Consider the following 23,671-nt stretch of genomic DNA (forward strand, 5'->3'; position numbering starts at 1 on the left):
GATGGGCGTGCGTGGCGAGGATGGGCGATACGACCGCTGCCATCGTGACCACGATACAATTAATCCGCTCCGACGACGACGCCGCGGTGCGCGCGTGAACTCCGCTCTGTACGAGTTTTCTGCCGTTATATATTTTTTTGTACCTTTGTAAAAAAAAAAAATCCAAAATGCAAACATCGCATACACGGGAGGTGAAGAGACGACGTGGACACAGGCAGCTGGACGTCACGTTCAACTCTCATCACGGCCAACAGACGCGGCGGCGCTGACGATTCCCAATGCCACGCGAGTGCCAGGCACAAGGGGAAGCGTTATACCGGGGAGAGGTGGAGATGGGCAGCTCCGTGCCTGCTGGCCCAGCGGCCGCTAGCCCAGCGAACTTGAGCCCAGCAGACGCTAGCCCAGCGGCCGCTAGCTCAGCGGCCGCTAGCCCAGCAGACGCTAGCCCAGCGGCCGCTAGCTCAGCGGCCGCTAGCCCAGCGAACTTGAGCCCAGCGGACGGTTGCCCAGCGGCCGCTAGCCCAGCGAACTTGAGCCCAGCGGATGCTTGCCCAGCGGCCGCTAGCCCATACACTACATAACGAGCCAACTTGCACAGATGTTACGGGATCAATGCTAGACAACTGCACGGGTAGCCAACTTGCCACGAGCACTACCCAGATTGGAAACAAATGGCCAAGCAAACGTGACAATAGCCGTAACAAACCGACGAGACAACCCCGATTACACCTCATCCCGAATACGAACTGACAAGCTACTACCACTCACAGGAACCTGCCACTCGTACCAGCCCGGGTAGTCAGCAGAGGAAAGTGCAGCAAAAATAAATATATATTTATTCTCCTATACTTCTTCACTCCCGTGTCCTTGCTCCCAGCGCTGATCAGCGTGAAGTGTGGGCTGGATGACCCCCCCCCCTTGCCCCACTAGGGAGGGAGGAGGCTCTCATCCAGGGTTTGCGTTTTGCGTTACGGGCGTCTCTCTCGGAACGTGCTTGCTCCACCCGCAGTCGCGAGTTCTCGGCAAAAAATAAACGCACGCTGTGAAAAAAAACCTGAACGCCGCCTCTCCCGTGTGCCTCGCAAACGACGGCAAACGTCGGTGGAGTCGTGCGGAGAAAGCAGGGACCGTTTGCGATGTGCTGTCCAGCACGCGTTAGTCCGGGGGAAGCATTTACAATAGCCCGGCACGTGACGCAGTGACCCGATTTCAAAATGGCACGACAGGCATGTGCAGTTGGGTCTTTCTAAAAGATAAAAAACTGCAACGCCTTCGTCAATAGCACTGTGGCTTTAAAAGGAAAATTACAAACACAGGTGTAGTCCTCGTTTAACGCGGTAGATGCGTTCCTAATACGTTCCGCGTTAAGCGACAAGCACATTCAGCAAAAACCATCTCCCCATAAACAATGTCACGATCAAGTTTGGCGAGATACGACGAAGAATCGCATTGTAGAGAAAACACGTTGTGCGAGCACCACGCGTAGAGCGAGGCAATAGCCCTCCTTCATGGCCGACTGACTAATGTGTTAAGTTGCTTATTATGTTGCTTGTGCACCACTGCCAACAGCAGCAGCGTCATCTCCAAGTCACTTGCGTCATGGCATTGGCAGCGAGAGCTGCACCACGCTAACCAACCAGAAGTTCCGTTTGCAACTTTTATTACGAAATAATAATACCGCCTTTACAACTTATGTACAATACATACACGCGAAACGTGCGGGATCCCGCAAGCGGTGAGTACATTAAATCATTGAGGCAGAGCGTAAGTGACCAGTCTGATCCGGACACCTGCTCGCACAGAGACCCCCCGTGTAGCCTTAACAGATTGTTGGGGCGAGTGCTATTCACGAGCACCTATGAAGGCACACGAGGGCATGGGGGGGCAGCACCATGCCCGGCCACTTGTCTCCCTAGTGATGATGTTTACACATCGCACCAGGTACTCATTTGAGACTGAGTCGACCTAGGGAAGGTCCAGGACTAGGTCAGATAATCCTCACTGGTGTTGGAGGCTGTGAGCAGAAATCAAACTCGGGTTGCCGGGTTCGTAGCGCAGCGCGATAACCGCTGCACTACTGCCCCCACACACAATACACCTGCCTCCACACACACGCAATACACCTGCCCACACACACACACAATACACCTGCCCACACACACACACAATACACCTGCCTCCACACACACACAATACACCTGCCCACACACAAGCTACCTGCTCGCACACAAACCCACCTGCTTACACGCAGACACCTACTCACATAGATGTCTTCTGACACAGACATCACACGAAGACAAAGATCCCCCATATAGCCCTAGACTGTTGGGGAAATGCGGTTAGCGAGCACCTATTAAGGCCGGCGCAGCACACGCGAGGGGTAGTGCGGCAAGCACCACGCCCATCTGCCTTTGTCTACCCAGTGATGATGCTTACACAATGCACCAGGTACTCGTAAGGCTGAGTCAACCCTAGGCAGGCACAGCAGCGGTTCAGATATCACTCGCCACTGATGTTAGCCGTGGCCGAGAATCAAACTCAAGATGCTGTTAGTGGTGCAGTGCACGAAGCATTGCACGAGTCACAGACACCAACACACAGCGACACTAACCAACTACTCACTCACACACACCTACTCAGACACCTCTACACACAAACCAACACCTCTGCATGTCCTGCCTCCCTCCAATACCTCCTCATACACTCGAGCAACAACCCAAAAAGAGATGACTTCCAGAGATGGACCCAGTCCTCAGTTTTGGTGGCAAATGAAATGGACGCCACACAATGTCACGTTTTTAATGTAGCTCACCTCCCTCCCTACCTCTAACATTCTCACTTTAAAGAGCCTCTCTCTCTCAAGAAACGATGCAGATTCAAATACTCACGAAAATGCCACTGATTATGCGGTTAATGTCCAAAAGTGCATGCAAGGGTCACACGCACGCACACGGAACGAGTGAACCGGGATCCTCGCTCTCTAGCGCGCTCAGGGGGCCGTGCCGAGCGTGAGAACTCAACCACTGGTGGCGGAGGGGGGGGGACTTCGAGGCCAGGGACGAGGCCACGGTGGGGGCACAGCACCACGTGGTGTCCACGGTGGCGACGGCTCTCGTCTCTGGGGAGGGGGGGGGCACCACTATTTGACAATGTGGAAGCCACGATCGTTGGGTACTCCTTGGCAACTCCCCAGTTGAAAGCGGCGTCTCTGGACGCTGCAGCCGAGGGGTTTGGGCGCCAAGCAGCTGGCGGTTGGCAAATGAAGGCAATGGGTTTGAGCAGTGGCACACAAAGTGTGTTTGGTGTGAGCTCTGCTACAAGGAAAAAAAAATGGGCCACTTTGTCCAACTTCTCCCCTGCCTCCGGGCCCGTAGTAGCCAGTGCAGTTCCACCACCTGCACAACCAAATGGTTTGGACTCCCTGGCTCAGGCTAGAATGCACTATTTTTTAAGGGTTCAACATTACTTTCTAAGCTTGAAGCTAACACACGCAAGTATACGATGAGTATTCATTAGAGTTTCATTTCCCATTGAAGAGAAACCCAAATTGTTACTGGAGCCTTGTAAGGGACCCCCCCGCAGCATTCTTCTGCCAACGTGTCACCCCCAAGTGTTCCGTCCATCGGCTACAGCGTCTCTCCCCTCCGCCACAACAAAGCCGACTTCAACTTCATCGACAGTAAATTCAATCCGTGATGTACTGTGGATTTAACAATAAAAATGTTTGTAATCAGAATACATACAAGTCAAGGTTAAAATTTGAATCAGCCGACTCCTTAAATCTGTATCCACCCACCCTGTTACCTGTAAACTCTACAGTTCGGACCCCCCAGTCTGCTAGGTAGAGGGGCCAGCTTCAGGCCCCCACCCAAGACCAACCTGCCCCCGTCGGCCTCCACGTGGTGCCGTACTTTTATCACTGTGCCAAGTCTCATCGACGCCTCTGCCCCAACTAAATTGACGCACAGCGGGCGTGGCACCCAGGGCTACTACCCCCGCAGCAGCAAGGACGGTGTCACGCTTGTGCTGTGCTGCAAGTGGCCTGGCTCGTCCCACTTGGACGGTGAACCACCACCTCCCACGCTGCAGTGGCACCGTCGAGCAGCGGGCCACGGCGGCAGGGCAAAGGCCCCGGTCCGACGGGCTGTGATCGGATAAACCATGCCAAGAGAACTTTACCACGCGGTGAGATTTTTTTTTCCCAGCGTTTTGTAGTGCAGTCGCCCATTACCCCTAAAAAAGGGAAAAGCGCAGTCGCTGTACTGAACGAAAATTAAAGAGAAAACTATGAATATTAACAATCCGGATACAGAAGCGATGATTGGGTGGTATGACGCCTGAATTAGCTCCATGATCTTATGAGGTCGCTGTGGCTTTCGCCGGACTCGCAGCGCCGCTCACCCTGCCCAACTCCTGCACGGACGTAAACATTATTAACGCTCCAATAGATTTCAGACGCAACGTCAAGGCAGAGTTCACGGCACTCACTGTCCCATGCCCTAGTGGTACAGCAACGCCCAAACACACCCCCCCCCACCTCCCCAAGCGCACCACCACACAATTTATTTATACGTGGCAGCAATCAAATCAAAGACAGCACTGGCCACTCAAAGCCAGCCTTTTAAGCGCAAGCAAAGATGTGTCAATTTCACACACGCAAACAAAACTGTGCGAGTTTCATGCCTTTTCTTTATAATGGGGAAAAAAAAAAATCATTGTCAAAATATTTGTTTAAAATGTTAGAATATACACGCGTGGAAGCCCTCGCCCTGCCGCAAGCCTGCCCAGCATTGTGGCGCCGGTCGACGGGATGAGATGAAATGTGCTTCAGCAGCAACAGCTGCAGCATGACCATGGGCACCACCGCGCCACCCGCTACGCACCCCACGGCACGCGCCGTTTGTGCGCACAGGTACCGGGGCTTGGCTTCAGCCGGGTCGAACCACGCCGGTGACCCGCTAAATATTTCCGCTCCCCGGTCCACCACATCCAGAATACCTCTCGCGCTCAGGCCATGGCTATGAGTCAACGACTCCGTTCTGCCAGCGACCTTGTTGTAATTTTGTATGAACTGGAGCCCTGGGCTGGACTCACCGACCACAGACCGCGCACGCACATAGGCGGGCGACCAACCTCTGTTCGCACGCTGAGCCGGCCGCTCGGCGGGTCTGCTTCTACGCTGGCTAACTGCACCTGCAGGAGCGAGCGAATGACCGAGCGAGGCACTGGATTTGGTGGTGGTGGCCACTTCTTCAGCCCCACCCGTGGCTCCGCCGGCGCTGCCGCCGTCCATCACCAGTGGCCATGGTGGTGGTGGTACTGGCGCCAGACGGTGCATGAGCGGCGGGCATCACAGGCTGATGAGATCCACGAGGTTCCCTTTGGGAGGGGTCATGTTCTCGGGGAAGAAATTGACGAGCGTGTCGAAGAGCTGCGAGCGGCGGGCATACGTCTCGTCCACGTCCGAGTAACCTGCGGGGAATGTGATGGGACAGTGATGGGGGGGGGGGGGAAGGATCACTCTAATGATGTCCAGCAGGCTCAGTGGCGGGGGTGGTGGCAGAGGGGCCAGTCCTCTCCGCTGAAACCGTCCAGATTGTGTCTATAAAACGCGACTGTCTGCGTAAAACAACTTGAATGATTTAACGCCGTTGAAGATTTAACGATAGCCCGCAGACCGACTGGGATCGCCAATTTCAAACTGCAGGGCGCAAAGCAACTACACCTGACGATTTCAATCATTCATCGGCAGAGTTTCACAGATTCACAATGAGACCCCTGCTGAAACTGTCCACCTGGCTCGCTCAGCAACCTCAACATGAACCATCGCTCACCAACTCCCCAACGTACAAAAGACTGACGCAACACAAAAGCTATTGCTTTGTGGGTCTGAGTAGGTATGGAGCGATTCACCTTCACGCCGAGTCAATGGAATACCACGATTCGGTGTCATGTTCTTACAGCTCATTTGTCCAGTTTCAACCGGACAGTTTTATTCGCTCCCTCGCCTTAAACATTAACATGGGCACAATCACTTCCGTACAACTGGCATGAATTCATTATAGTCCTAAATCGCAACAAAGCCACCGCGTGCAGATTTCTCGGATGAATGAGCGCTGTTACGGAATACGACTCGTGGACGTCGCGCCGAGAAGGGGGTGCCGGGCGCGCACGCAGCGCCACTCACCCAGGGGGATGAAGTCTGACGTGGTTTTGAAGAGAGACGACGTCAGCAGCTGGAACTGTCAAAGAGAAACAACACGGCAATGCACCGCTGGAGTTGTTTGACCATACTTCACCACGCCACTTAGTGCGAGTTGGTAAAAGGAGTGAGTGGGGAAGGAGGAGATCCTTGACCAGTTCAGATGTCACTCGCCACACGTAGAGCCTGCTCGCAACTCGGCTGCTACCGCCCCTGATGAGAAGCCGCTACCTCTTTCGTCTCGGTGGGGTCGGAGTGATCCACGGTGTCGGCCAGCTCCGTCTGCAGGTACGTGAGCGCCGCCACGGGCTCCGTCACCGCCTTCTCCTGGAACCTGCACGCGCCACCACCGCCCCACCCCCCCGTTGTTAGCTGCGAGACTAGCTGTGGAGCGAGCCCGACTGCGAGGCGAGACTGTGGCTGGTGGGGCGAGCCGAGCAGAGCGGAAAGCCTAGCAGTAGAGCGAGCCTGACCTGTGCTTGCGGATGAGGTATCGGCAGCGGCGCAGGAGGTCTTCGCGCGCCGGCCGGCACAGCTTGAGGGCCCAGAAGTCGTCCAGTCGGATCTTGGGCAGGGTCGGCTTCCCGGGGTTTCCCCCAAACAGATAGTGCACCTGCCGGCAACGTTCACGTCGGTTAACATGCGGCCTACGACGGGAGGTGGCCAAGCGGCTTGGAGGTGTCATGCCTGAGATCCCGGATTCGAGAATCTGCGATTCAGCCACCTCTGATTAACTGGGTTTCTCAAGCAGAGCAGGTTGATATGGCGCATACAGAACAGCACTCGTGCGAAGCGAGGCCTACTTGAAATTACAGAGCCAGGGACCACATGGATTACACATCCTACGCAGGTGGATGACACCGTTAGAATCGTTGTGTAAAGTAAGCGGGGCTTGGGCAGGACACGTCACTGTAAGCGGAGACGGCCGACGGTTGAGAATAATGATGGAGTGGGAGCCTGGGGACGGGACGCGTCAACGATGGACATCCACCGAGGAGACAGAGCTGCGAGATCAGCTCGTGCGCAGCAGGGCGGCTCGCCGGATGATGACATTGCATGAGAGATAGCGGCTTGTGGATCGATCGTGGCCGATGTTTAACGGTGAGCATGGAGGGCTGCTGCTCACCTTGTGCACCTCGTCATACACGAGCTGGTGAGCAAAGCGAGGGCACGGCTCCTCCTCCACGCTGCCGCGTCCGGCAGCCCCTTCCTTCCCGGCCTGGAAGTTCTTGTAAACGCACGACCTTGGGGTGCAGAGCACACGGCGCACGCAACTCAATAACTTGCATAAAAAAATAATAAGAATAGGCTTTACCCTTTCTGGAAATAAAACTGGTGTTAAAATGTTCAAACACCAAACAGAAACCTTTTGCAAGGAATCAAGTTCGCATTCTTTGGGTCTTTCAGTAAAGTCATGTAGATAGGTTCAAAGAAAATAACAAAAAACTACGACGTTTCGATCGCAACACAAGCAGTCGTCTGCCTGATGACCTTCCTGATGACGAACGATCAAAACGTCGTAGTTTCTTGTTATTTTCTTTGAACCTATATCTATGTGACTTTACCGAAAAACCCAAAGAATATGAATTCCTACAGTCACGAAAGCTTTAAGTCAAGGTTTAATCAAGTTTGCATTCACCGCACGAACTTGTGGTGACGACAACAAAGCATGGCCTATACCATAGACAGCCTTCTTTCGCGCCTAGTCTCACCAGTGTCAGACCAGAGAAGGCCAAAAGGCGAAGTGGGACCTTTTTTATACTAGAAAAAGGGTCCCATTTCAATCGCTTGTTACTTGGATATCTCCGCAACCGGTTGCTCGCAGTGGACACAGACGCTACTGGCAAGTGGCGACCTGCTCAGCGATCGGAAGCGACGTAATTCATCGCAATGTGACACGGTTGCGATCCACGACGTGTCGTTACGATCACAAATAGGCCGCGTGTACAAAGCGGTCGTTCGGTGACGGAAGATCAGGTTGCGTGATTTCTCAGCCTCGTCGCGTAGACGAGTCCAAGCAAAAGGACATCGGGTGACCCGTCCTTGCCCATCCGTCTGTGGCAAAATCGCACCGATTATACGGCTAACGGACTCTCTGTGCAAGCTCAACGAAGACAACATGGCGGGGAAGCGAGCCCTGGTGTGTGGCGTGGGTCGTAAGGTCCGAGCGGGGTACACGGTGGACCCCTTGTCCCGCTCGCTTCCCGTCGGTCCGCACCACACGCACCTCCGATTAGCACGGTTGGCTATGCATGGTGCGAAAGAAGTTCAACATACATACGAGGCGGACGAAGGGAAGGGAAGCACGCGGGGTGCCGCGGGCGGGTGTGGTGGCGGCGGCAGGCTCACCAGGTGTTGTGGACGATGTGGTAGACCCAGAAGGAGTTGCGTACGTTCTCCTCGCGCTTCTCCTTGTCCTTGCTCAGGCCCGACAGCACGTGGATCTCGTCCAGCTCGGGGTCGATGGTGGCGCGCTGCGTGAAGCCCGTCATCGGCACTGCCCATGCACGCAATCGCCCGCGCAACAACCGTTAGGGCAAGACCGGCATGAGACACCAACGCGCACGCACGAATGGCACGGCACAATCGTTACGGCATTACCGCCAGGAGACACACAGACACATCACAACCGGCACGGCACAACCGTTACGGGATTGCACACATCACATGGCACACGTACACTATGACGACACAACAGTCACGTCACGGCACACACATGAGACCACCTTGTATGGCACACATGCGGTACTTGATGTACGGCACGCACCCGAAAACCACTTTCGGTTACGCGACAAATCGTTTCGCATAGCACTCTATTTTACAGCTAATACATATTTTGAACTTTGATTAACAAGTTTGTTGTTTCATAAACTTGTAAAAATATAAAAAACGATCATCACAATAAGCGATAGGTTGCAAAGTGGACAACACGGGGTAAGGCGTAGCCGAGAGCACCTCATCACCTCGGCCACACCGCACGCGCCGCGTCTCACCCATGCCGGACTCCTTCTTGGTGCCGTCCGAGATGATGTCCACGTGGTCCGTGTCCACGTTGTAGCTGAAGAAGTCGTTGAGGTACGTTTTGGCCCGCTGCCCACCAAACACGTACAGGTGGCGGTTCTTCTGCGGACACACACGCGGACACACAAGCAGCGGATTCTTACTCACTGGGCCTGTCGCTCAGCGTAATGAGGAAAAGCACAGAGAGGTGGTCCCTCAGTGTCGTGACCTCGAGGGTTATTTATAGCTCGCGTGCGTGCGTCCATATTTATATATTCCTGGCCCCACCAGCCCCTCCTACGCCGTACCGGCCCTAATGAGTTCTCACCAACAGCACTTATAGCGCACTTCGCGACAAACCTGGCCACCCGAGTTCGATTCCCACTCACAGCCAATGCCAGTGACGATTATATGAACCGTCCTGGGCCTCCTCTAGGTCTAGTCAGCCTCAAATGAGTACCTTGTGCAGTGCGTAAACATTGCCAATGGGGAGATAAAGGTTGTGAAGCATGGTTCTGACCACCCACCCCCTCGTATACCGTGCCAGCCTTTATAGGAGCTCAGACCAAGTACACTGTTGCATGAGAAATCTAAATTATTCCACAAACATAACTCAATGCTCAATAATAAATTCCCTGTAGCGTGATAAATCAGCTCAGGCAGATTATTTTTAGACTGATCAGAGTACAATTACAAATTCAATGAAACATTAAACAGGTATAGGGTGACAATTGTGCTACAAATGCAATTGCAAGTGCAGTTACCATTAGGATCGACAGCTTAGCATCAAATTACGATTGAGATGGGAGATGATTAACCGGGTACACGTCTGAAACAATTCAACACATTCATCACGAACACTGCCCTCTGCTTAAGGCCGCAGCGTTATCAACGAACGTGGCGGGATAATTTTTCCCGTTATTCGTGCATCCACTGCCACCACCTTACAATGGGTTTAATGTTTAGGAAAGGGAATCTTTTGGAGCTGCGGGGAAATCTCGCTTGTCGCCGCGCACCGTGTGGAAGAGCATGCAGTGGCCGATTCGGGACTGGATCTCCTCCGGGCCGGCGTTGCTGGAGTCCTCGCGCAACAGGCGCCAGCAGCGTGTGGGGCAGTGGTAGGCGTACAGGCCGCTGAACTGGGCCTCCCCGCCACCGCCACCGCCACGGTTCTCGTCGCCCTGGCCCCCGCCGGTCAGGATGCGGCCCCCGAACGTGTAGACCGTGTGCCACTCCGAGTCCATGCACATCTGGCGTGGGGAGGAGGGCGCGGGGTGAGACGATCGGCGTGGGACGCAAATAACTTGTGCCTGTGCCAAAAAAGTTTACGAATCTGCTCTCATACACACGCACACACGCCGACGCATCCGATCTTTTACTTTAAGGTACAGGAGAAAAAGATGCGTCTTATATTCCAGAGAATACGGAAACACACAAAACGCCAGTGTCCAGAAAGTAGCTTTTGTTACGAGTAGATGGACGAGGTGGGTAGAAAGTACAGCCCGTCACTCCACTCCTGGATGAAGGCCCCCCCCCCCCCACATGCCGTATCAGTCACGAGGTAGTTTCACCGTGCTTCACCACGCTGGTAAATGCAGATTGGTGCAGGTGGAGGAGTCCAGGACCGGTTCAGATATAACTCGTCACTTACGTGAGACGTGGCCAGGAATTGAACTCGCTGGGTTTACAGCACGTGAACTGCTGCACCAATCAAAGCACAACTGACAGAAGAGCCTCTACTCTTTCAAGAAGTGGCAGTACCCACGCGTTTACCCACCACGCGTCCTACCAAACCACTGACTGTGGTGTACCCATTTATACTGCCGGGTGGACAGAGGCGGAATGGTGGATTTGAGAAACTGGCACCGTTGTTTAAACAGCTGAGCAGGGAGATGGAATAGAACCGGTCCAGTGTGATCACCAATACAACCAATGCAAGAGAGGTGACTAGTAAATCAACAATATTTCTTTCTACAAACACCTTGCTTAAAATCACCCTCCATAAAGCACACAAAACTGCTGTGTGTATGCGGGCATACTTTGCGTGGGTGTGTGGGCAGCACTGTGTGGGGGAACAGTGAGAGCACAAACAACTCATTAGGCCAAGGTCATTGCCAACATCAGCTGGCCAGGGCAAAGGGTGGACCGGGGATTTCAGTACAAAAACAACCGCAGTGGCGGCGACGGCGGCGCGCAATCACAATCGCTCGCGCTACTCCGCGGCACGACCGCCGAGCACGCAGGCGGCTGCCAACTCCAAACCCAAATGGACTCGCTCGCCCTCTCGCCTGCAAAAATCGTCACCACTGACGCAATGGAAGGCACGAGAATCGCCGAGCGGCGGGCGCCGGCCCGAATCGCGGGCGCAAGAGATTCCCACAGTGGTACGTGGCGGGGCTCTGTCGCGCGCTCGCTAACCGCTTACAGGAAAAGACGGTGTCCCCTTTTGTGGGCTCGACGCCAATTAGATTTGTCCACCCCTCTGTGTACTCATCTCCTATCGCTCCTCTCGTTTTCACCTTCCTTTGTCTACCTCTTCCTACTCTTCCCCTTCTCTCCCCTTCCTGTCTTGCGTTTCTATTTCCCTTGTTTGCTGGACCACTGTTGGGGGGGGGGGGGCACCTATTTTCCATGCATCACATTCTCTGGCTCAGTTCTTTTCCTGTGTATGTTGTTCTTGTAAAAATAAACTCTCGCGGATGATGATGTCACTGCCTCGCCTGGCGGTCAACGGCTCGACTGGAAACATCATCGCTGGCGGCTAAGGGAGTGGGAGGGGGGCTCAACAGCCCTCCGTCTAATCAACACGGGTGGAGGAATTAACGAGGGCAGGTGACGAGAACGATAACAATGGTAGTAGCGATAGAAGAGCGACCGAGCCGAGTGAATTAGCGAGTGCGTGAAAAGAGCTTCCGGGCCTGCCACGTCTTCCCTCTCCACGCCGCCGCCGCCGCCGCCATCTCACCTGGTGGTCGAAGACGAGCTTGGGCCCCCCGTCGGCCGACGTGTCCTCGCTCAGCAGGCTCCAGCTGCTGCCGTCGATCGAGTAGCGGTAGAAATCGCTCTTGAGCGCGTTGCTGCTACGCACCAGCGAGTCGAGGTAGCGCCCCAGCGTGTAGATGTGGCGCCGCTCCACGTCGATGCACATCTTGTGGCACGAGCGCGCGCTGGGGCCTCCCTGTGTCGTACAGGGGTGTCACGGTGGCAAGATGTTAACGACCTCACCTGGTATATAGGAGGTCACAGGTTAGATCCCGACCCCGACGCCAGCAGTATATTTGGAGTTTGCGTGTCTCTCTCCGTGGTCGTGTGGATTTTTCTCCAGATGCTCCAGTTTTTCTCACCACATTTAGAATCAACATGTATGATGAGTGTTTAGCCGCTATAAATTTCCACATGATGATAAGCCACTTCGTTGAGATATCATTTGTGGCCAGGTCGCTTCTGAAAAAGAGCTATAGAGCTTGGTGGGCCTCCCCTGAAAAACATTTAAATCGCAGTATAGTATACGACATGCGGGGTGGGTGCAGGATGGGGGAGGGGGGCAGTAGGGAAGACGGGGTGAAGGCTCTACACTCACGAGGCCCTCCGTCTGGAGCATCATCATCAGCCGTTGTCATTCCACTGCTGGATGAGCACCTCCCCAAGCTCTCACAATCAACCAGGCACTTGCACGCGGAGTCCATCGCTTCATCTCCCAGGTGGACGTCCCATGGGATGCGACCCACGCCTTTGTTGCCACTCCCATCACTATTATTGACCATCGTCCATCATTCCATCTAAGTTCTAGGTGCGACCCGCCCTGCCCAAGCCTTCTTAGTCGTCTCAACAGTCAATACGACGAAGCCATTAACCCACGTATGGTCTTCAATCCACGTGCTCCTCTTTCGGTTTCCCTCCAGAGCAGGGTTTCTAAAGCCGAGCTACATCTGAACCAAAAATGGGCTTGCGCTAACTTCACCAACCCGCATTGGCCAGCATGAAGTATAGTCAAACAAACCCCTCGAAAAAACACGTTGGGAAGACTTCATGTGGCAGTGGACTGCAACTTACTAGTGAATAAATGTTACACAATTGGTTTATGTTAAGCCTGCAGCCACGAGTGGTGGACATTCACAGCAAGGTAAAAATAGTCACGTTGCTCTGGAATCGAATCGCCATATGGAACTGCAACGACTCCTGGAATGGCTGGGGAGTTCATTGTCGAGTGCTTGTGTTAACAAACAAACATTCTGCAATCGAAACGTTAGCCCAGTAGAGAGCAGGCGTGAGAAACCCTTTCCTTGCCAGGGCTGCTGCACCGGATTCTCAAATGCCTTTGGCAACCCCAATAACAGCTGCCATTCGCCACTAAGTGGCAGTGGTGTCACCACAGTGCTTGAACCAGTATCGGTTCTTCATTACTTGGCGCTTCTGGCTGTGTTTTATACTTGCGTGATATCCAGTAATAAATTATGACGGTGAACCTCATGTGGCCCATGGGTCGTATGATGTGAAGTCTTGGGGTGTATCTGGCAAGTGAGCCGTAGATTATCCATCCCTGTATCAGAGTACACAGATTAAAGGTCACCCGCTGTTTATAGAGCCAAGCTTTTACCGCATTGGCATAGCGGGCAATTTTCACAAAACACACTCAACTGTGCCCTCCGATGCAGGGGACTTTGAGCTCATCAACACCACCCTGTTCAGTGTTTGCTGCTGAGTCTACCGTGATTGGGAAGTTCCAGCGTAGCCCATAGCAGTGCTTTACAATTAATCATGAATCACGCTGCTTTAGTCAATCCACTGCTGGATGAAGGCTTCCCCACGCCATGTCGGTCATGGGGGGACCCGCTTGACCATACTTCGACACGCTGGTCAGTGCGGGCTGGAGTTGTGGGGCGCAGGATCAGTTCAGATGTCACTCGCCACTCGCGTAAGCGGTAGCCGGGAATCAAACTTGGGTCGCCGATCAAGATGCCACTGCTACACCGCTGAGATCCTGGGTTTAAATCCAGGCAGCTGGCTGTAATTAAACTGGGTTCTCAAGCAAAGCAAGATGATGATGTCAGCCTGGTTACCAATGATTGCATCACATTAAATATGGTTCTGCAATTAATTTGGCTATGTTCTAGCTCTGGGAATAAAAAAATACGAGTTTGACTGTCACGTGACGGACATTAAAAGGCAAGGCAGGTGGGAAAGTGGTGCCACCTACTGAGGTCACTTGATGGGATCTCAAAGACGGAACTCTGCACTATCCGCATCTGCGGACCAGTTGCCGACAGAAAGGGGTTGCACTGCTCTGAGAGAGTTGCGAAACGGGAGTCTTCATCTCGCGACGTGCCACTTATCGCACGTTCAGGATTAAACCGTTTTTTTTTGCCGGTGATTATAGAAATAAAACCTAACCTCCTTGGCGGTGTCCCTGGAGATGCATGTCCACTGGCCGTTGGAGACGCTGTACGCCCAGAAGTCCGCGAGGTCCTGAGTTCCGTCCCACCCTCCAAACAGGTAGACGGTCTCTGTGGCACGCGGGCGGTCAGGGGAGCATCACATTATACCTCTGCTTTGAAGCAGGTTGCATTTCATCAACATCATCAGCCCTGTATAATATCTTAATTAACATGGTACGACTTCCATTTGACATTAATTTGTGGTGACATCACCTAGTGCTTGTGAAGCCACGGGACTTGTCGAAGGCTCGCTGGCACGAGGTCACGGGGCAGGCACAAGTGTTATGTGTTGACAGACTATATTGATTGGCAAGATGCACCATCTGTGCTCCCGACTGCACCAGCTTTCTGCGATTTAGCTGCCCGGATCTTAATTTCAATCAGTGCTGTCTTAATGGCAACACAAGTTATTAGATTTTTCATTCGTATAAAATCAAGTGGCAGCCAACCCACTGGAATACTTGTGCAAGTTGCCAATCAGATTACTTATTCATTCACTAAATAAAGGTGCCTCTCTAAATGTTATAAAGCCACGGTGTTATTGAGTGTAGCAGCATCACCCGAGTAATTTGATTCACTTCACAAGCAGCATCATCAGCACTGCAACTCGTGAGTCAGGCGAGACGAGTTTCGCAATCAACTTAATTAACATTTTAACGGCAAATGCGGAATTAGACACAGACAGGCCACCTGCCGGGACTGTCCGCCCTCACCTGTGTGGACGTCGATGACCATCTGGTGGCCTCCACGCATCCCAGGTCGGCTGTCATCGCCGTCATCTTGAGGACACAACAGCAGATGAGGTCAGTGCCCTGTTGTCAACAAGCGAGACTAGGGGTAATTCCTGCAAGGCAGCTCCCGAACGCAACATCAGCTGCAAGAACCCCACCTTTGTAGCTCTTAGGTGTGATCTGCATCCACCTGGGCTTGTACTCTTGCTGGCTGATGTAGTGGTTGAACAGCCCCTCTAAAACGACAAGCAGTGTCGAAACAACTCACAAGATGTCCCGCGCTTTTATTATTTGCAAACCATAATTAGAAATTGTCGTGGAACAGTGGTGCAGGCGATTAGTGCACTGTGCTATAAACCCGGCCACCTCAGCTGAATTCCCGGCTACAGCTAACATCAGCGGCGAGTGACATATCGGAACTGGTCCAGGGAGCCCCTTCAATGCACATTCACTAGAATAGTGAAGTATAGTCAAACGACATGGCATGGAGATGCCTTCCATCCAGCAATGGATTGGCAGAGGATAGTAAATTATAATAATTTATTCTCTATAAACTCGCCAATTAAAGTGCGAGTTGAATGCAGGTTTGTGTTACTATGCAATGGGGGAGACATTCGCCCAGCAGTGGGAAGTTACAGCAAAACAACAAAAGCAGAAGCTGACAGGCAGTTGTCAGGGCAAAACACGTTGAAAATTACAGTCCCCTGAGCACTGGTTTGTGTGCCCACGGTTTGGGAAACCCTTTTATAATTTATCCAGTTACCAACACAGTAAGTTTCTAAGAGCAACACAACTTTATACTCAGTTTGTTCGCGCTGGATCATCTGTACCAGAGTTATCGTACCTGCCGCGTTCAGAAGCGACGGTCAGTGCCAACACAAACAGTTGCAAAGCGTTCGAAATCAAACCATAACGGATGATTCGCTGCACACCTAGAAGCGTGCGCACAGTGGCCGGTATGTCCGCCTGTCTGTGCGGACGTGCGGTGGCCTCACCGCCGACGGATTTCTCCACGAGCTGCTCGCAGGCGGCAAAGTCGCCCTTGAGCACGAGGCGGTCGTGCAGCTCCGTGAGCGTCGGGTGCTCCAGGGCGATGCGCGTCTTTTTCTGCAGCGACTCGAACGCCTCCGTGTAGTTGTGCTGACGGAAGTGCTTGAGGCACAAGCGGATCGCCTCCCGCTCGCGGTACTGTGCGGACGGAAACGATGGCTATGTCTCCTAGTCATCTACCGCCTACTACTCCAGTCCACCAGCAACCCAGCAATTGTGAAATTAAGCCCCGTTCTCGCCGATAAAAGAGACGCCGAGATGTCAGTGTGTGCATCTGTTATTTCTTGGTTAGATTGCTCCAACGCGTTTTTTCTAGACTATCTTGATGCTAAATAACGTGGGGTCACACTGCCTCGCAATGCTGCAGCTTGCGGAACAGCCAGATGGCCTGGTGCTCCCAGCACTCGTGGATTCACACGCAACAACAGCAGGAGATAAAGTAGGTTTCCTGCCATATGGAAACACCATGATACACTGTACAATACAAAGTTCAATAATCACATCGTCAGTTTTATTTGCATTAGTTAAATTTTGAGCAGTGTGGATTGGCCAGTTACTTTGCCTTATTTTTGTTGCAAAGGAACCTGGGATGCTCTGTATTAAGATCGCTTATAAAAGCAATTTGTATGGAGTCTGCAGACATTTCTACGCGATTCGCTGGGCGTCTTTATCACGAGACGCACCTTGCTGTACCAATGCAGGCAGGGCAGCACCACATCAGGAGAGTCCACCCCGTGCATCTCCACGTACCAGATGCTGAAGTTGAAGCTGGGGCCCCATGACAGGATGGGAACTGGGCACACAAATAGACAATTATAAGAACAATAACGCATATGCATGGATTATATAAGGCTTTCCAAAATGTGTTTTTCTCTAGACGTATTTAATTAGCGGATAACAGCAATACATTTACGAGCCGCAAAACGAGATGCTGTCACACAATGCATGATGGGTGACGTCAGGAGATGACATCACACAATGACTTCATCGCCTTAGCCAACCAAATGAGATGGTCGATGGCTCAGGTAAGCGATTGATCATGACTGACAATATGATCGGTGAGCTTATTAAATATCGATATTCGTAAAAAAAATGTATGCATCGACGCAAGTGCCCAAGCCCGCACCTATTTTAATCCAGCGGCAAGGAAACATCTGATCTTCGATCTTATGCTTCAGTGAAAAGGTCTCCTTGTTGTGGTCATTCTTCAGGCCGCTGCAAAGCACACAAATGCGTTATTAAGTGGAATGTTTTCTTTGTCAGTGGGAACTAAAAGAGGAAATACAATAAAATACAATCCTCAACCACAACGATGCAGCTGGCTTAAATGCACTGAACACTTAAGATACTTTTTTACAGAAATCTACTACAAATTATACATTTTTCAAATGTAGTATAACTGAAAAACAATAGACAAAAATAAACATTTACAACTCTAGTTCTGTTTAACACAAAGGCTTAGTTCTTACATCGGCCTCACAATCCCAACCATTACCCCTCTCGACCCCTACATATTTCTGGGTCAAACACATAAACCGACCTAGCCAGGAGCTCCGTCATGTTGTCCTCGCTCATGCCGCCGTAAATCTTGAACTTTTTGAGGTTGCACACGTGCGTCTTCTCGTACTTGCCAAACGTGATGCTCTGCACCACAGCCGTGCGTGCCAGCTTCAGCAGTAGGAACTGAGCGAGATCAGAACACGCAGCGGGGGAACATTACTCACAACGACCACACAGGTTTCACAGTTTAAATTCTTCAACCGGCGGGATGCTGCTGTAAGGTTGAATGGTTAGCACGCTGGACTTGCAAGGTCTGAGGTGCAATCTCTGAATGTGATTTAAGTATCGTAAGAGCCTAAAACTAGAATTCAACCGACCAATTGATGAATCGTGAATTTCCTAGGGAAAACACTTTAATACACCAGGTAGTTCACCAGAAATGGTTTGAGCAAGCCTGACTGCTGGTGAGAAACAATGTCAAAACAGTCTAATGTTTTGCTTATATTGAGCCAATGCTGATTATGTGCACTACTAGAAGGCCGTGTCGCCAATAGAATTTGTCAAAAACACCAGTGACATTTAACGTGCAGAAATAAACATGGCAATATGTTGTCATTACAGTTCTCCACAACGATGTTTGGCGATTGTTTTGTGTTGCGTACGTATAGACGATTAATTGGCTAACAACATCTTAATATATAGAGTTTGGGAAATTGTTGGCGCCGGCACACTGGTTGGCTGCTGCCTTCCAGTTTTTTTCTGTGCCTCCTCGACGAGTGTGAGATGCAATTTGGAAGGACGCGCGATGCAGAACTGAACATAATAAATGGTAGTAGGATCTCGAGCAGTGTTCCCTCTGCACCTGCGGAGGGTGGTTGCTGTCCGAGGACCATCGTGACGACTGGTCGTTGGAGATGTCCACGAGGATGTTTCTGGTGGGCGACGACACGGGGAGACACAAACCTCATCAAGCAAAATCCACAGAGCGATGGCAACCCACGAAGTTGCCTGTTCTCTGTGGCAACTCTTGAACTAAACTAGTTTATTTTCTTCAGCCAAGAAGAGAAACCGAAGCAGCATTTTCCACTCTGTATAATTTTTCTTGTGGCATACATTTTCCAAGCTTGACAATCTGTGTTGAATTATGTTATGCTCTCCCTGGTTATGTCTGTATTTAACTGTCCTGTAACATTAAGCCAGGTTACCCTTGCAAACAAGACATGATGCTGTCATGAGTTTGCTGCTGGTGAAATAAAGTCTATTGTTTCTTGTTATTTTATATATAGAGAACTGTTGCGTCGCAAGGGATTGTGGCTCTGCTGTATGAAATCGCTCGTTATTCGACATTGCTAATTTAAACACCGAACCTCATTTATATTGAACAGTCCTTATCCAAGTTAGAAAATAAAACCACTCAAGCATTTACAATCTACTCGCTCGCTAAGCTACGCTTCGTTATGAGGGTGCAATTCGAGTTCTGTCACACAAGATAACACTGCAGACCACGTGCAGCTATTCAAGGCGTTTGTAAAAAGCATGCATTGACTTGTATTTAAAAAAAAACACTCGAGTAGTTTTACGATACTACTTACGAACCTCCTCTTACAAGCCACAATGACATTAATTTATACCAAACGCAGAGTGCTCTCCGACACAAACTACGTAAACCGACTTCAGCTGCTGTACGCATCCGCTCATTGGTCTACATTACAACGTGAAACAACCACTTAAGCTCATTAACGTCGCCCTGATACGGAGACGATCACATAGCAAATTATATTCCTACTTCTTTAGACTTTATTTTGATACGAAGGGACATTTGGGCAAAACGTCGCCTTTCATATACGCGTCGTTTAAAGGCGGTGTTGCTGACGAATTTGTTAATTTCACGGTTTTCATATATTACATGGCAGAACGACTCGAGTGGTTACCGGCAAATAAAAGTAATCCTGCATCTCCACAAATGAATAAAAACCCGTTTTTAGTACATCAGCCTATACAGGCTTTCCAGACCAAACTATTAAGGAGCATGTGTTTAAGCATGCAAACTATGGACCCGTTTCGACTTTCCCGGTCTCATCGGAAGACAGGTTTGCCAAATAGAAGTTGCTGGGTTGACGGGTGTTTTGGCAAGAGCACTTCATATACTGAATATACACTCACCATTGGAACCTCATTTGCCAGTAAAAAATATAAAATATAAAACTGACACCTTTTTTTTGCATTATGACTGCAGGTATTGTGGTCTACGCAAACATGACTCCTTGTAAAAAAAGGTGCCAGTTTTGTTGCCAGATAGAAGGGTAAAAAACCAATTATCATATTTTTACTGGCAAATGAGGTTCCAATGGTGTAAATGCTTACCCGAGCTCTTATACTCTGATGGTGCATTGTCTTTGAGTTATATTCTTAGGTGTTTTCGGTAAAGTCACGTAGGTAAAACATCAAAATTAATAAAAATAATAAAATAAAATAAAGATCACGACGTTTCGGAGGCAACACAAGTCTCTGTCTTTGAGTTGTGCGCCTTTTGGCGTCATCTGGTCCAACCCATGTGAGACTAGGCTCTAAGGAAAGCTGTCTCGGGTGTGGACCAACCAACTTCAAGGACAGTGCATATATTATCAGTTATGTTTTTTGTTTGCATTATGGCTGCAGGTATTGTGGTCTATGCAAACATGACTCCTTGTAAAAAGGTGTCAGTTTTGTTGCCAGATAGAAGGGTAAAAAACCAATTATCTTGAATATACACTCTTGGATCCCATTCAACGCATAGCACGTACTATACCGCACACTCGTCAAGCGGAGTCGTGGAGTGGTTCATATGCGCACTCACTACTCGCTCGGCAATACACACTGCTAAGTGCAACCACTGGCGTTGTTGTGCAAGTTGTATTAGAGACTGCTTAAGACTCAATTCGTTTTACAAAACCGGCCACCAACCTCCCGCTACAAATGTTAATAAAGCCGCTTCCACGACTTTACACAAAGCTGAAGGACTGATTTCGTCTACGTACTCAGCGACGCGTCAGGTGATCAATTGACATGACCACAGCCATTCATGTTTATGGAACACCGCTCAACAAACGCTATCTATCATGACCGATCCACTGCTGGACCCCCCGATGTAGCAATCCACCAAACGTCCACACACGAAGTCGTTCCCGTCGCTCCATCTCCACGTATCGGCCTCTCTCTCTCTCTGGGGCGCGTTGCAAGCTTTGGCTTCCACTCCGTAATTATCCTTGACCGCAACCACACGCTCGCCAACCCTCCCCGCTCACGAAGCGCATCCACCCGCTTACGTTACTTTGCACGTAATCTCCAATGTGCACCAACTAAAAGCGATTAAACTATTGTACAAACATTTATATTGACTCCCCCACCCCGCACGCAAGCACCCCCGCGGAGCTGCGACGGCTCTGGGATGGATCCCTCGGCTAGGACTCGTGCGCCTCAATCGGTCCAGCGGCTCAGGCAAGTAGGGGGGGCGTAGGCCACGACTAGGCCCAAGCAAGAGCGTAATGGCGGCGGGGTGGCAATGTCAAAATATCAACGCACGAAGCAATTGGCGACACTTCGCACTGGCGCAGGGGTAGACAGCAACCTCGTCGCGGCGCGATCACTGACTCACTCGGGCACGTAGGAGGCCGAGTAGCTCGACCACTTGTGCACGGAGTAGGCGAGGCGGCGGCCCACGGCCTCCATCGCCAATGCTGAGCGCCGCCCTCCAACGACGCCCATTGGCCGCGAGCGCGCCCACGTGACGGGTGAAAGAGACCCGCGTGGTTGGAGCAGCCGCTTTGGATTTGGACCAATGGGAGCGCGGATTTGGGATTTGAAATTGGGACGCACGTGGTGGCGTGCCAGGTTCAGCAGCTTCCAGCCTGGCCAATCATTGGAGCTGTGGCTTCAAAAAGGCCGCCTTTCTTGAACCAAACACATTATTTGGTGATAGTACCACTGTAATCTGGGATATTTTAATATACAAGGATATTGTCCGTAGAGATGCTCTTTATTTGTCTGACTTGTTATTGCCATTGGACAGTTCCAAAAGTCTGCGACGCGCGTCTGAATGCCTGTTAATAGTTCCCAGATTTTGCAAAAGCATTTAATGTAGCTGCCCCAAAGTTTTGGAACCACTTAGTTTCAAATCTTGGCATCTACGTTCTGCCATCACTATCCTCATTTAAACTATCAAAATAGCTAGAGTTAAGTGTGAATATAATTTTGCAACATAATTGCTGTTATTAAGTTTGTGTTTTAAATATCTAATTGTGGAATGCTTCTTAGCTCGATTGGTTTTCCTCGGGAAATACACTTTTGATTTTGTGTGGATGAATATCAAAACTACACGAATTTTCTCGTGAAGCCCTCTAGTGGCTAGCAGACCTCAATATTGACATTTTACTCCTGAAAAATATTGCCACGCAATACTCGATTTGCCAGGCTCAGCAGTTTCCTGCCTGGTCAATCAATCGAATTATATTTCTCCAAAGGGGCCTTTCTTGAACCAAACACATTATTTGTAGCTGCTGCGTTGGCAGTGGGCCAAGAGCACAATTAACAACAACTCAACACACTCGTCAATAACACTTGACACCATGATGTAAACAAGTGCAGTCCCCAACTCTTGTTATCTCTTTGGACTCTCTGTGTAGTATGAAGAATGGCCATTACCCGAAACGTCGCCTATGATAATTTATTTCTTTTAAGGAAATATTTTTGAAGAATTTGTGGAAGACGTTTTGTTTTTCAAACCAAGGCATTTGCACATAATTATTATTTTCAAATTTAAATTTAATACGATGCAGCAATAATATTAATCAGGTTAATGTCAAACCTTACATTTGTCGAAGGGTGTTCATCTTTATCTCTAAATGCCAGGCTGAACCAGGTACGTTTAAACATTTTTTTAAAGCACTTGCCAGAGAATCGTTTGGTGCACATTAATGAATAATCTATACAACAATCATCACACTCAAAATGTGCGTCAATAACATTGCCTTAAAGTGAAAAAATATAGAACAAGCAACGTGTCAGACAATGGTCAATATCCATTACTATTATGTAGTTTTCCTTTTAAGGCAGTATTATTGATGAATCTTCGGTGTTAAGTATTTTTTTGTTTAAAATAATCACGTGTCGTTGTGGAGAAATATAAGTAATAAAATAACCCTTGGCCTACTTTTTCACGATGACCGGACGTTTTTGAAGAGGTGGATATTTCACACTTGACCCCACCACACACCGCCTACCGAGTAAATTAACAGTGGTGTGCCCAGTCTGTATTACTGTGAAAAGAAGCTTCATAGCTCATCGGATCGTGGAGGATGGTAAAGGCGGAGGAGCATAAAAGTACAAAACAATATATTTATGCAACTTCCCTCTGCTGACGACAAACTACATCTGCCGCCCCACCGCTCACAGCATGTGCTGCGGTGCAGTGGTGGTTATCGCACTGCGCGTCGACTTTGGCGACTTGAGTTCAATTCCCGGTCATGACTAACGTGGTTGGCGAGTGGTACCCACACCAGTGCTGAGCCACACACTTTCCCACTGGGATGTTTGCACACAGTGTTGGTGTCCGGTGCCTTTTCTGCAATATTTTGCTGTCTTTTTTTGGATTTTCTGTTTGCACATAGTCGCTTTAAGATGTTTTCTTATTCATGTGTTTTGTTTGTTGCGGTTGCACCCGATTCAAGACCCGAATGTCTCACAGGGCTATACCTAATAAATGAAACGTGAAACTT

At 50.5% G+C, this 23,671-nt stretch overlaps 1 protein-coding gene across 3 annotated transcripts; it reads right to left on the reverse strand.

Annotated features, from left to right (window-relative positions):
• Positions 1 to 1,643: 1,643 nt before the first annotated feature.
• MKLN1 (muskelin 1) lies at positions 1,644 to 21,678 on the reverse strand. Of its 3 annotated transcripts, none has more exons than XM_061562725.1 (18): positions 21,553 to 21,678; positions 18,781 to 18,850; positions 17,959 to 18,101; positions 17,545 to 17,633; positions 17,102 to 17,211; positions 16,364 to 16,556; positions 15,527 to 15,604; positions 15,351 to 15,416; positions 14,594 to 14,706; positions 12,168 to 12,380; positions 10,219 to 10,452; positions 9,196 to 9,325; positions 8,552 to 8,699; positions 7,329 to 7,446; positions 6,676 to 6,815; positions 6,434 to 6,536; positions 6,188 to 6,242; positions 1,644 to 5,472 (listed from the first exon to the last, which is right to left on the reverse strand). In XM_061562725.1, exons 1-18 carry the CDS (start codon positions 21,660 to 21,662, stop codon positions 5,351 to 5,353), a joined length of 2,235 nt encoding a protein of 744 aa, XP_061418709.1. In that variant the 5' UTR covers positions 21,663 to 21,678; the 3' UTR covers positions 1,644 to 5,350. The 3 variants fall into 3 exon arrangements, with proteins under 3 accessions (XP_061418709.1, XP_061418708.1, XP_061418707.1); XM_061562724.1 differs by having other exon boundaries at positions 9,196 to 9,322; positions 16,364 to 16,577; XM_061562723.1 differs by having other exon boundaries at positions 16,364 to 16,577.
• Between the last annotated feature and the right edge of the window lie 1,993 nt (positions 21,679 to 23,671).

This window comes from Lethenteron reissneri, chromosome 30 (genome assembly GCF_015708825.2).
Source record: "Lethenteron reissneri isolate LAM-NWPU_2019-01 chromosome 30, ASM1570882v1, whole genome shotgun sequence".
Lineage (NCBI taxonomy): Eukaryota > Metazoa > Chordata > Hyperoartia > Petromyzontiformes > Petromyzontidae > Lethenteron > Lethenteron reissneri.